Below are 12397 nucleotides of genomic sequence, written 5' to 3'. Positions count from 1 at the left end.
ATAAAGTGAACCCATTTTCATAAAGTAATAAAATCACTATTTGCATAGACCAAACAGCCCAAAACATACATATGCTGTGTTCTCATTTTATTTTTATTTCAGGCAGGACTTATTTTGCTTTAAGAGTAATTTTTGGCAACAAGATATAAAGAGAATGTAACTCTTCATTCCTGAAATCTCTCTAATATCTTTTGATAAAATGTCTGTTAGTATAGTTGTATAAAACATGTTTATAAAAAGAGTTACAGTAAACCTCAAACCATGCCATAATGGCATAAAAAGGCCATTTGAAGAAATGAGGATGCCATCATGATTTAAGGTATTTCCTTTAGTCCATGAAAAAATGCCACATGGTTAGGTCATGATGTCTGCAAGTGCACCATCAGGGTGTTCAAATACAGTCACAAGTCTCAGACACCATCACAACATCATAGCTACACATTCCAGAAAAGAGGAATCAAAGACACAGGCAGCAAGAACTAGATCCATCCCCACAGCACTGGAGCCAGAAGGCACAACTGGGGATGCTGTTTAAAACATTCATGGAGAATAAACAAGCAGTTAAACATGTACAAACTATATAATTAAAAACTGACTGCCAAGTGACTTTCAAAATGTGTACACCTGCCAACCTAACCATGACCATGCTTTATCTTTCACTGGAATTCTGTCAGTTCACCTATGTTACATATGTGCACTGAACCTTTAGGGGTGACTATCCTATCTCTAGTGCTGTAAAAGGAAACCAGTTACACATGCACTGAGCTTCCTGAAATGTTCTAAGAATCCACTGTTATTCATACAGCAGTCCCCTGATGTCAAGCCTGCTCTTCCAGCTCAGTGTTTCTCAACCTCACACATTGACATTTTGTACCAGATTACTCTTGTGAGAACTGTCTGGTGCATTGTAGATGTTTAGCATAATCCCTGGCTCTGCCTATCAGATGCCAATAACACCACCTCCAAATTGTGACACCAGAAATATCTAGAGATATTTCCAAATGTATCTTGGGGGATAAAATTATGCTAGGTTGATAACCAATACTCCAGAAAAAAAAAAAGTATAAATTTGGGTAAAACCATTAATGGATTTAAAAAGAGGAGAAAAGGAAAGAAAGATGATGCAAAACAGCACAAAAAATGATTAAAATAAATCTAGATTGAAAGTTTTAAAAAGATGGACATCCAGTAAGCTTCTAAAATGAGGATAAGGAGTTAGGATTGCTTTCTTCTTGAAGCTAATTAAGAAACATTCTGAGTACGGCTAACATTAACAACTCAGGCAGCAACACATGTTGGTGAGGATGTGGAGAAAAAGGATCTCTTTTGCACTGCTTGTGGGAATACAAACTGGTGCAGCCACTCTAGAAAACAGTATGGAGGTTCCTCAAAAAATTAAAAATAGACTACCCTATGACCCAGCAATTGCACTATTAGGTATTTATCCAAGGGATACAGGTGTGCTGTTTCAAAGGGGCACACGCACCTCAATGTTTATAGCAGCACTATCAACAATAGCCAAAGTACGGAAAGAGCCCAAATGTCTATTGATGGATGGATGGATGGATGGATAAAGAAGATGTGGTATATATATACAATGGAGTATTACTCGGCAATCAAAAGGAATGCAATCTTGCCATTTGCAACTATGTGGATGGAACTAGAGGGTATTATGCTAAGTGAAATTAGTCAGAGAAAGACAAATACCATATGACTTCACTCATATGAGGAATTTAACATACAAAACAGATGAACATGAGGGAAGGAGAGCAAAAATAAGATAAAAACAGGGAGAGGGACAAAACATAAGAGACTCTTAAATATGGAGAACAAACAGAAGGTTGCTGGAGGCGTTGTGGGAGGAGGGATGGGCTAAATGGGTAAGGGGCATTAAGGAATCTACCCCTGAAATCATTGTTGCACCATATGCTAACTAACTTGGATGTAAATTAAAAACATAAATAAATAAATAGTAAGTAAGTTTAAAAAAAATTCTGAGTTTTCTTAAATGAATGTGTTGGTGAATATCCCTTCCTTTAGTGACCAAACACTCCTCCTTTAGCAACCTATGTGCATGCTATGGACTGACAGAAAACACCTTGATCTTTAAATCAAAGGTTATATGCTACTTCCATCACTTCAAACTCTATGACCTTCAAGAAGTTGTATCATCTCTCCACATCACTCACTAATGTGTATACTGAGGATAATAACAGTTGTTCATGTGGGTTATTATAAGGATTAAGAGATACAGATAACACATCTAGCACAATTCCTATTATAAGGTAGGCAAAGTATTTTCATCCTTCCTCCTCACAGGATTTAACAGAAGAAAGAACTGCAGATGGAATCCTGGGATGGTACTTTCTTCACTAAAGGAAAGGGACTTAAAAACATCTGTTCAGGAAAAAAAGGAAGACAGGGAGAGGATGATATCCCAAAAAGAAAGACAGCGGTCACAGAGGCAGGTGAGAGATGGAAGATCAAGATTTGGCTCCAGTCACCTTTCGAGGAATAAAAGAGTGGGATTCACTCTTTAACCATCTTTCTTTCTTGAGAGAGAGAATCCCAAGCACAGTGCATAGCCCAATATGGGGCTCAAACTGTCAAACCATGAGATCACAACCTGAGTCAAAATCAAGAGTCAGACACTTATTAACCAACTGAGCCACATAGACACCCCTAACCATCTTTCTTTCATTCTTAATTTCATAAAACTTTTCACTGGTTCTTCAGAGATTTTATGGTCCTTTTAAGCTCACACTTAAAGAGTTACCAGGGATCCTGTAACATTATCTTTTCATGTAATATACTTTAAAATGCTGATTAAAGTGTTGTGCCCAGGATCTAGGACTATTTTTTTTTTTGTAAAATATACTTTAATTTTTAAAGAAATTTCAGGTTCAGAGAAAAACTGAGTGTAAATTACAGAGAGTTTCCATATGCTCCTCCACACACACAGGCACCACCTTCCCCACCACTAATATCATATTGACATCGAAACATATTCTAGGCATTAAGGGGGCACTTGTGTTGAGTACTGGGTGTTGTATGTAAGTGATGAATCACTAAATTCTACTGCTAAAACCAATATGACATTATATGTTAATTAACTAGAATTTAAATAAAATTAAAAAAAAAACTATTCACTATTCTAAGGGTTTCAAAAAATACATACATACACATATACATAGACACACACACACACACACACACACACACACACACACACACACCATTTTAGATCACAAAGAATAGTTTCACTGCCCTACAAAATCCTCTGTGCTCTGCCCATTCACCCTTCCTTTCCCTCAAGCCCCTAGTGATCACTAATCTTTTCACTATCTCCATAGTTTTGCTTTTTCCAGAATGTCATATAGTTGGAATCATACAGTATGAGCACTGGCTTCTTTCACTTAGTAATATGCATTTAAGGTTTCTCTATGTCTTTTCATGGCTTGATAGTTCATCTTTTTAGTGCTGAGTAATATTTCTTTGTCTGGATGTACCACAGTTCACTTATCCATTCACCTACTGAAGGACATCTTAATTGTTTTCAAGTTTGGTGATTATGAATAAAGCTGCTATAAACATCTGTGTGTAATTTTGTGTGAACATAAGTTTTCAACTCATTTAGGGAAATATCAAGGAGTGCAATTGCTACATGGTAAAGAATATGTTTAGTTTTGTTAAGAAACTGCCAACCCTTCTTCCGAAGTGGCTGTACCATTTTATATTTCTACCAGCAAGAAATGAGAGTTTCTGTTGCTCCACATTCTGGCCAGCATGTGGTGTTATTAGTGCTTTGAATTTAGGCCATTCTAATAATGTGCATAGTAGTATCACATTATTTTAATTTGCAATTCCGTAAAAACATATGATGTGGAACATTTTTTCATAACCTTATTTGCTATCTGTACATCTTCTTTGGTGAGGTGTCTGTTCAGGTCTTTTGCTTATTTTTTAATTGGTTGTCCATTTCCTTATTGTTGAGTTTTAGAAGCTCTTTGTATATTTTGGGTAATAGTTCTTTTGTCATATAGGGCCTGTGCAAGTATTTTCTCCCTGTCTCTGGCATGTGTTCTCATTCTCTTGATGCTTTCACTTTTCCTACTTACTTTCTCACCTCTCCATTCCACTCCAAATTTGTTTCCTAATTAATTATAAATCTTTTAAAAAATTTTTCCAGATATGTTTGCTTATTTCAGGCTTAGAGAACAATTGAAAAGCTAAAACCACCTTCCTCTGTGGCGCTGGTATAGGAGAGAGAGGAGAGACTGGAAGCAGCAGCTAGCCTGTAGCATTTATGAGATGAATGAGTAAGCCAACTCTTGGGGGCTGCAGAAGGGAAGAAAGAGGAGCCAGTGAGAGGTCAAGATATGAACCCAAACTTGGGCCTTCAGTTATGATAATGTATCACACTGCATAAATCATTTCACTTGAAGGACTGTGTGTGTGTGTGTGTGTGTGTGTGTGCACGCACACATAAGTGTTTGTGTTGTGTGTCTGTGTGTGTGAGCACATGTCATATTCAGAAAGGATTTCAAAGTTGCATGTTTGGCACTGTCTACAAATAGGGTCATTCATGTAGAAAGAGATGTACTGATAAACTGTATATTTAAAATACACATTAATTTTATAAGCCTTTTATTAACTATACTGGGAACTTTAGGAACTAGAAATACCCAAGGTCTCCATCCTCCTCTGAGAAGTCCTAGTTAGACCATATTCTCTCTAACCAGAGTGACTATTAGTACACCGCATACAACTTATCTAGTTCTTTGGTTGAATTCCTACTCTTGGTTCCCAGTTATCATTGACCAACTGACGATCGGTTGCATTAACAATATATACAAATATGTTAAATACAAAATCTTTCTCCCCGGCAGAAATACAATGGCTACTGAGCAGGTCAAAGAAACTGCTATTGAAGACTGAAAAGCAAAAAAGCAAGCAAAAATCCTCCAAGGAATTTGTAACATGTTCTGAGATTATTTTCCTTTTAAGTTCATCTTAGAAGTTGTTTTAGTTTATTGACAAATCAAAAAGTCTCTTCCTAATGAAACAGCACATGAAGATATGAAATATAAAGATAAAATTCAGAAGCAGGCATTTTTAAAATATGTATACAGTTGTGAATGGTTTCATGTTTTTCTTAACTGTTAAATCTGACTCCTCCTGAAAAACAGGAGATGTTATCTACAAGAGTAAGGATAAGCCTAATTTAGCCTACTTTCAAATTACTGTAATTCCCAAGGATTGAGGCATTATGAAACTGATTGTTATCAGTACTAATTATAATCAGTTGTACGTGGCAATGGTCACCGAAGGAATACTATATCTAAGGAAACCCTGGAATAAGGAAAGGTATTAAGAAAGGTACACTCTCACCGAGGTGGATTTGGGCTCTGAAAATAGACCTGAGTTCAAGTTTGGGGTCTGCTACCTACTAAACATAAAACCTTGGGCAAGTTATTCTATTTCATGTGCTTTAGTTTGTTTACCTATAAACTGAAAATATCACCATCTAAGTCATAGATTGCTCTGATCATTAAATAAGATTATATATATAGAATATTCAGCACAGTATGTGGCCCCAGCCAGTCTCAACAAACAGTAGTATTCAATATTATTGGTGATATGTCAATTATGTAACCAAACACTAACTAAAACAGCCACAACAGAGGCGCCTGGGTGGCTCAGTCAGTTAAGCATCTGACTTCGGCTCAGGTCATGATCTCGCCGTCAATGCATTCAAGCCCGACTTCTGGCTCTGTGCTGACACTGTGGAGCCTGCAGCCTGAAGCCTGCTTTAGATTCTGTGTCTCCCTCTCTCTCTGCCCCTACCCTACTTGCGCTCTGTCTCTCAAAAATAAGTAAATGTTAAAATTTTTTTTTTTTTATAAACAAAGCAGCCACAACAAAAACAACTCTGGCTGGAAGACAATCAGGAGGCTGCATCTTGTTAAGTTTCATTTATAAGCTTACTAGGAAAGGCAGAGAGTTTCATTCAGGTGCCCCATGAATGACAAAGATGAGGTCATTTCATCGTTTCCCTGAAGTTTCCTTTTACTACTCAGAACCACTGAAAGGAGCTTTAGACACACTGGTGTCAGCCAAAAATTATGTCACATTCATTCACTTAAAAGATCTATAGGAAAGACATTATTAGCATTTTTCATAATAGTAAATGCCACTCCTGTGTAAAGGCCATGATTTTAAACCTTTCTACTACACAGCACAGCTTAGTGGCTTACAGCTCCATCTCTACCAGTGGTTTCACTTTAACCATGACTGAGCTGAACGGAGGTATCAGAAAATCTGCAAATACTTACTGAGTGCCAACTATGTACTGGTTACAGTGCTAAGGATACTCTTTACCCTTTGGGGAACTGATCACTTAGAACAGCATTCTCCAACCTGTCTTTGTCACTCATTTTACACCATGAGCTAGTAATATTTATATGTTTATATATACATGTAAATAGTGACATATATGACATAAAACAATACTCTTACACTCTGTTTTCTTTTCTAATCTAGTTGTATTTTTTTATATGCTGGTTGTGATGACTAAAATAATTTTTGAGACAGTAACTCACCACTGGAAACACTGTAGCATGGCACACCATGCCATGCCTCTTCTCTGTTCTCTGCCCCATTTGAGCAGTACAATGTTAAAAGCCTCAACTAGTTCAATGTGAATGCTCAACAAAAGTGTACATACATTCAACGTTTTCCTCTGGAAAAAATAAAATGAACAGTCTTCAATTTTTCTCAACCTAAGATTTCCTATTACATATCACTTGTTCTGATGGAATGCAACCAAAAATAATAAAACCTAATTTTGATGATCCTCTTGTTTATTCCAGGAGGAAGAGAACAGCCAAACTTGGTGCCAAATCGCCTCGAAACCAGGACACATCAAGCAATTCAGCCACACCTCTCATTCCTGATCATTCTGGGGCATCCTGAATAGTCATAAAAGAAACAGTTTCTATCACTTCAACTCTGTAAGATGACAACTTCCCAGAACAAAAGACAATAAAGCTTCACTAATGCTGGCCACATTTATTTGGAATTTGGCATAAAAACTTTAAACAATTTTCACCCACATTTACAACTTTGCCAGTCTAGGAAGAAAGAGACTGATGAGCAAATTACGGACAAAAAGAAGACCATAAGAAAAATGTTTACCTTAATTAAGAGAGAACAAACTCATCTAGCATTGCATGCCACACAATCATAACAGTGTGATAAATTCTCATTATAAATCACTTTTATCTATTAAGGCAGGTCTGGAAGGACTTCTAGTTGGCAAAACAGTCAAACTTGTTCAAAATGCTATCTACACTTTAATGAAGCTGCATTTACTTTAAAATAGGCTGTGATTCAGGGGCGCCTGGGTGGCGCAGTCGGTTAAGCGTCCGACTTCAGCCAGGTCACGATCTCGCGCTCCGTGAGTTCGAGCCCCGCGTCGGGCTCTGGGCTGATGGCTCAGAGCCTGGAGCCTGTTTCCAATTCTGTGTCTCCCTCTCTCTCTGCCCCTCCCCCGTTCATGCTCTGTCTCTCTCTGTCCCAAAAATAAATAAACGTTGAAAAAAATTAAAAAAAAAATAGGCTGTGATTCAGAATAGCATATTAAAAATTTTAATGTGTGCCTGAAGTTATTGTTAGTAAGGTTTTACAGTATTAAACACCTTAATCCTTAAGTGCTGTCCTCAGAGACATAAACCACTGATCTTTCTATTCAAAGCAGAATATTCTAGTACTCTGAACCTAAGAGTTGGAAAGATTTTTATTTTCTTCCACTCAAAATAAATGTATGCTATATAGAAGAAATACTATATATTGCTTTATTTTTCTTCTTCATGACACCCCCATTAGGACAACCCTAGAATTGCCTACTTCAATGTTAATTATATTGAATCTTAAATTCTTAGTTCTTTCTAGCTGTAATGAGAATCAACCTTCCAATAATTTCAAATGCTTATAAATTTTTAAAAGTTCCATAGTCCTTACTTAGTTTTGTATGACAAAACATGCCCTTTCCCAAAATGCCATGCTTACTAAGTGGAAATATTTCTAATACATTTTTTTCACTGTATTCTATATGGTTAAAGAGAATGGAGGAGTAAAAGGGAATGAGAGAAGGACGAATGAGGGGTAGAGAGAGGGACAAATTTTACTCAAAATTATTCTTCACATAGGCACTGCACAATGGTTCATCACTCTAAACTTATTCATGCTAACTACAAAGATGACAGAAACATAAAATTAATGAATCCATAAAAGCGCAGTTTTTGGAAACCAAGATGGACATTATCAAGAAAAAAAGGACTGACTGTTGAAGGACTTTTGCCTGTTTTTCAATAGCAATCATCACCCACTACCTTTCAACATGGTCTTCTCAGTAACTAAATCATAGTATTTCCAAGTCAGATGGTGAGATTTTGGCTTACAAAGTCAGCTTAACCATAAAAGCCACCAAAGGAACTTGTTAAGTATATGTTTCCTAATCTCACCATAGACGTACTGAACCAGAATCTCCAGAGAAGAATCTGAATTTCTGAAGTGATGGCAAATTCAGGTAGTTGGCTTTTTGCCTTTCTGCCAGGTAGCTCCCTACCAGCAATTCAACCAAAGTAGCCATACAGCTACTCATTTGGCCACTCTACTAAAGGATTGATGGCTTAAAACATAAAGCATAGGACTAAATTCCAATGGGGTAAAGAAAGGGGCAGACTGGTAGCAGTAGCCATGAAAAATGTATCTCTAGGCTTATATGTGCAACCAATAAGATCAAAAGTCTAGAGAGTGAAATACAACACAATCCATGGCTATATTCTCTCTAGCATCATCTGGGGATTGTCTGTATATTCCAAGTCATCACACCACCATGGGATTTAGAATTTAATAACCATCTAAAACATGGCATGAATCCCTAGATACATTTATATTCTTGGATATCTTGAGTAGAAATACTTTAGAAGAAAGAAGGTTTAAAACAAAGACTAACAACTGTTTTCTATACAACATTCAGAGGCAGATACCCACATCAAATGGGAGAATTGCCTTCAAAAGTACCTCCTGCCATTTTCATTTTATTTTTACTTATTAAAAATCATAATTAAACAAATTTCATCTCTGAATTTAAAAAACTTTAACTTAATATAGGAATACACATATCAGGGATGTTAGCCAAAACTGATTCAGCAGCTGTGTGTTTAAGTAACAAGAGCAACTCAAATTCTGAATAGCAAATTCCTCTGAGGAAAACTTTTGATTTTTTCTCTCTTCCTTGAGCTCAATCTCTCTCTTTTGGCACATTCTACTCATCATTCAGTACTGTGTACATTCATAGCACTTCATAAATAATAGAAAAATAAAATGATGTGTGTAGACATAGGCCTGGAGGGATCAATTCTTAGGCACAATTCCAATGGTTAACTTTAACCACGGGGAAATTATGCTAAACGCCCTCAAAACGTACTGCCGAAATACTTTTATTTTCAAAGAAAAATTTATAATCAAAATGTGGAATATAGTTGGCTATTCTGAATGGGTTAAGTGTGTCAATGACTGGAAACTAAGCTAAAACATTAACCTCATCTATTTTTCTCCATATTATCTAAAATCTCTAAAATTGTAACCACATTTTGAATAAAAAAATCAATTCCAAGTTTCTCATGATAATTGGGGGAAAACACAGCATGGGTAATGCAAGAGAATAAGCCATCTAAAATTATCTTAAATCATTTTAATATTCATGTTTCCTTGGGGATTTTTAGAGACTGATCAAATTACATTTTGATTAGGATAGTAATGAAGTTCATCACATTTTTTAAGTAAAAGTATCTGACAATAGGGAAAAAGAATCCAATTTATGCTCAAGTTCCAATTTATTCAAGTAGTAGGCTAGGAATTTTTAAATTGCCACAAACAACCAAACAGGTAGGTAATCCACTGAGTAATTTCTTCTTCAGCATGATGAGTATAAAACATCTCAACACACTGAAGATTGAGCATATATCCTACAGCACTTGGCAAATGCAAGGTGTATACTAGCTATGTAATTATACTTGGAAATTCACCATGCTTTCTTATGCTGGTGAGAACCCAGGCTTCCCAGCTCTTGCCACCACAATCAGTCCACTGAAGTCCCGCTAACAGTACTCACAACAACAACCGTAGGATAATTTACATTCCATGTGATGAGTAACTAATAAAATGAGATTAAAGGAAAGCATTCTAAACTAAAATAAGAAAAGAAATTGACAAATCCCGCAATGTTTATTATTATTTAGCAATAAAAGTAATAGGGAGAAGGGGAAGCAAATATGAAACCAAACAGCAACAACAAAAAAACTAGACCACAACAGATAATGTTCAGCTTGCATAATCATTGTTTTTGAATTGTTTGATGGTATCTCTCATTATCTCCTAATGACTGTATACACAACAAAGTTTGTTGAGACTAAGGTTATACTTTGGAAAACAATTCATAAAAACATATACTGGCAGATCACTTGAAACTACTATGTAACCTTGGAAGAAAACTCAAGGTGCCTATACTTCCATTCCTGACCATCCATGCATTGGATAGTGTGTTCTAGAATATAGCAGAAGAAAGGCCACCCAAGGGAAATTCTCAGCCTAAAAGAGAAATGTAGCACATTCATCACTGTTTGACAGATGAAAAGAAGAAGCGTGCAAGAAAGGAAATCTAAGGTTTGTACCACATTGGAAAGAAAAAAAATTAGCTATTAAATCTGTGTGGTACAAAAAAAGATGCCTACTGTATAAACACTGGAAGTTTATGTATTGAAAACACTTTATTACACGTGGAGAGTTACCATTACTTACGGCCACTGAATGAAAGGGCATCACTGAAATCATAATTTGCTATGGTATCTCCTATAAAAACATTTCCATTATAATAAAATACTTAATTGTTTTGGTTGTTGGATAAAAGGCATAATTTTCAATTATGATAAGCCTTCCAAAATATTGCTATTACACAAATATTTTGGGACATATGTGGTAAGAATAAAGGTTGATTTTCTCCCGGCAAACCTCCAGGGTTTTTTTTCCCAGTAATTCCAGTCTCCATTATCAAAGCCACCAATTGCACCATCTCTCATGATTTACCTTTCTTGGATTTGGCTCCAATCTTCAGTTTTGATGGCCAAGCAATCTGCGTATTTGTTTCCTCCATGATCTGTAACAAAAATTAAGAGAGAAAAATATTGATTCAATTAAGAGCTTGTATTTACAGTTAAGATTCTTCTAAAAAAATTATTTTCAAGTCTTTAGTCTCATGCTGATAAAGTGATCTCATCTGAAAATAATGCAAAAGAAAAACTTGGTGAAAAGAGATACTCATTTTTATAAGCCTTTAATCTATTAAAAATATTCAAGTATATTTTGTTACTCCCAGTGTTCCTCTCCGTGATGCTCCAGAATTTTAGCATAGAGACAACAAAACCAAAAGTACATGAACAAGTAATTGACCCCACTTGACGCCAGAACTCTCAGAGATGCTTGCGCTGAATAAAATTCCCCAAGACCATCGCCAACAGATTGCAACACACCAAATATAATCCTTGTAATACAAAACTACGTGGGCTAGGCCATACTAAATGAAGATTTTTTTTTTCTGGGAAAAAAAATAACAACTTGCTCTGGTCACATTTGTATTTCATTAAAACTGATGAAAAACCTCTAAATACGACATCATGTCCTAAGGCTGCATTCCCATCATCCTTCGCCTAGTGCAAAATGGCATCTCTGCCCCAGTTCTTTTCCGCTTCCATGTAGCTAACACAGGCCAGGGGGCCTTGGACCCAAATGTGCCAAGGTGCAAGAACAAGTGAGGGAAACAACAACCACAGAGCTAAGGCAGTAGATGGCAATTAAACAAGAATAACCAAAAAATGTTCATCCTTGTTCCTCTCTTATCACATGAATAAGACTAGATTAAGGTTTACTTTTGTACCATGAATACAAAATTCACCAAAGAAATTGATAGAGCAAACAACTAAACAAGTTAATAGGCAAATAACAGCAACTAGCATACATTAACCACTTCAAATAGTAGAGTAATATATACTTTTTAATATGGACTTAGTGTTAGTTAACTAAACAAACTAAAGGTGAAGACAACTAAACACAATGAGATTAATAAAAAATACCTTTATCCCTTCAGCACAGTCTATGTCTTACGTAGACATAAGGCTACATGCTTAACATGTTAACGTGCACTGTACTTCACTTCATCCCCCTTTTCACAGCATAAAAGAACTTTCAGCAGATGTTTCAAACAGGCAGCTCACAGATGCACTTTGTCTACCCATCGTAAGGTTTTTAAAATGTGAGCCAACATTTTTAACTCTGG

The 12397-nt window shown here is 36.2% G+C and overlaps 1 protein-coding gene across 1 annotated transcript in view; it reads right to left on the bottom strand.

Moving 5' to 3' along the window:
* BICC1 (BicC family RNA binding protein 1) overlaps positions 1-12397 on the bottom strand; it is a 287220-nt gene that overhangs the window by 100013 nt on the left and 174810 nt on the right. The window contains exon 3 of the mRNA XM_045437456.1: positions 11152-11221. Within this exon, the coding sequence (XP_045293412.1) occupies positions 11152-11221 (70 nt within the window). The remainder of the gene's footprint in view (positions 1-11151; positions 11222-12397) is intronic.

This window comes from Leopardus geoffroyi, chromosome D2, assembly GCF_018350155.1.
Source record: "Leopardus geoffroyi isolate Oge1 chromosome D2, O.geoffroyi_Oge1_pat1.0, whole genome shotgun sequence".
In the NCBI taxonomy this organism is placed as follows: Eukaryota; Metazoa; Chordata; class Mammalia; order Carnivora; family Felidae; genus Leopardus; species Leopardus geoffroyi.
This window is presented reverse-complemented; position numbering and strand designations above follow the sequence as displayed.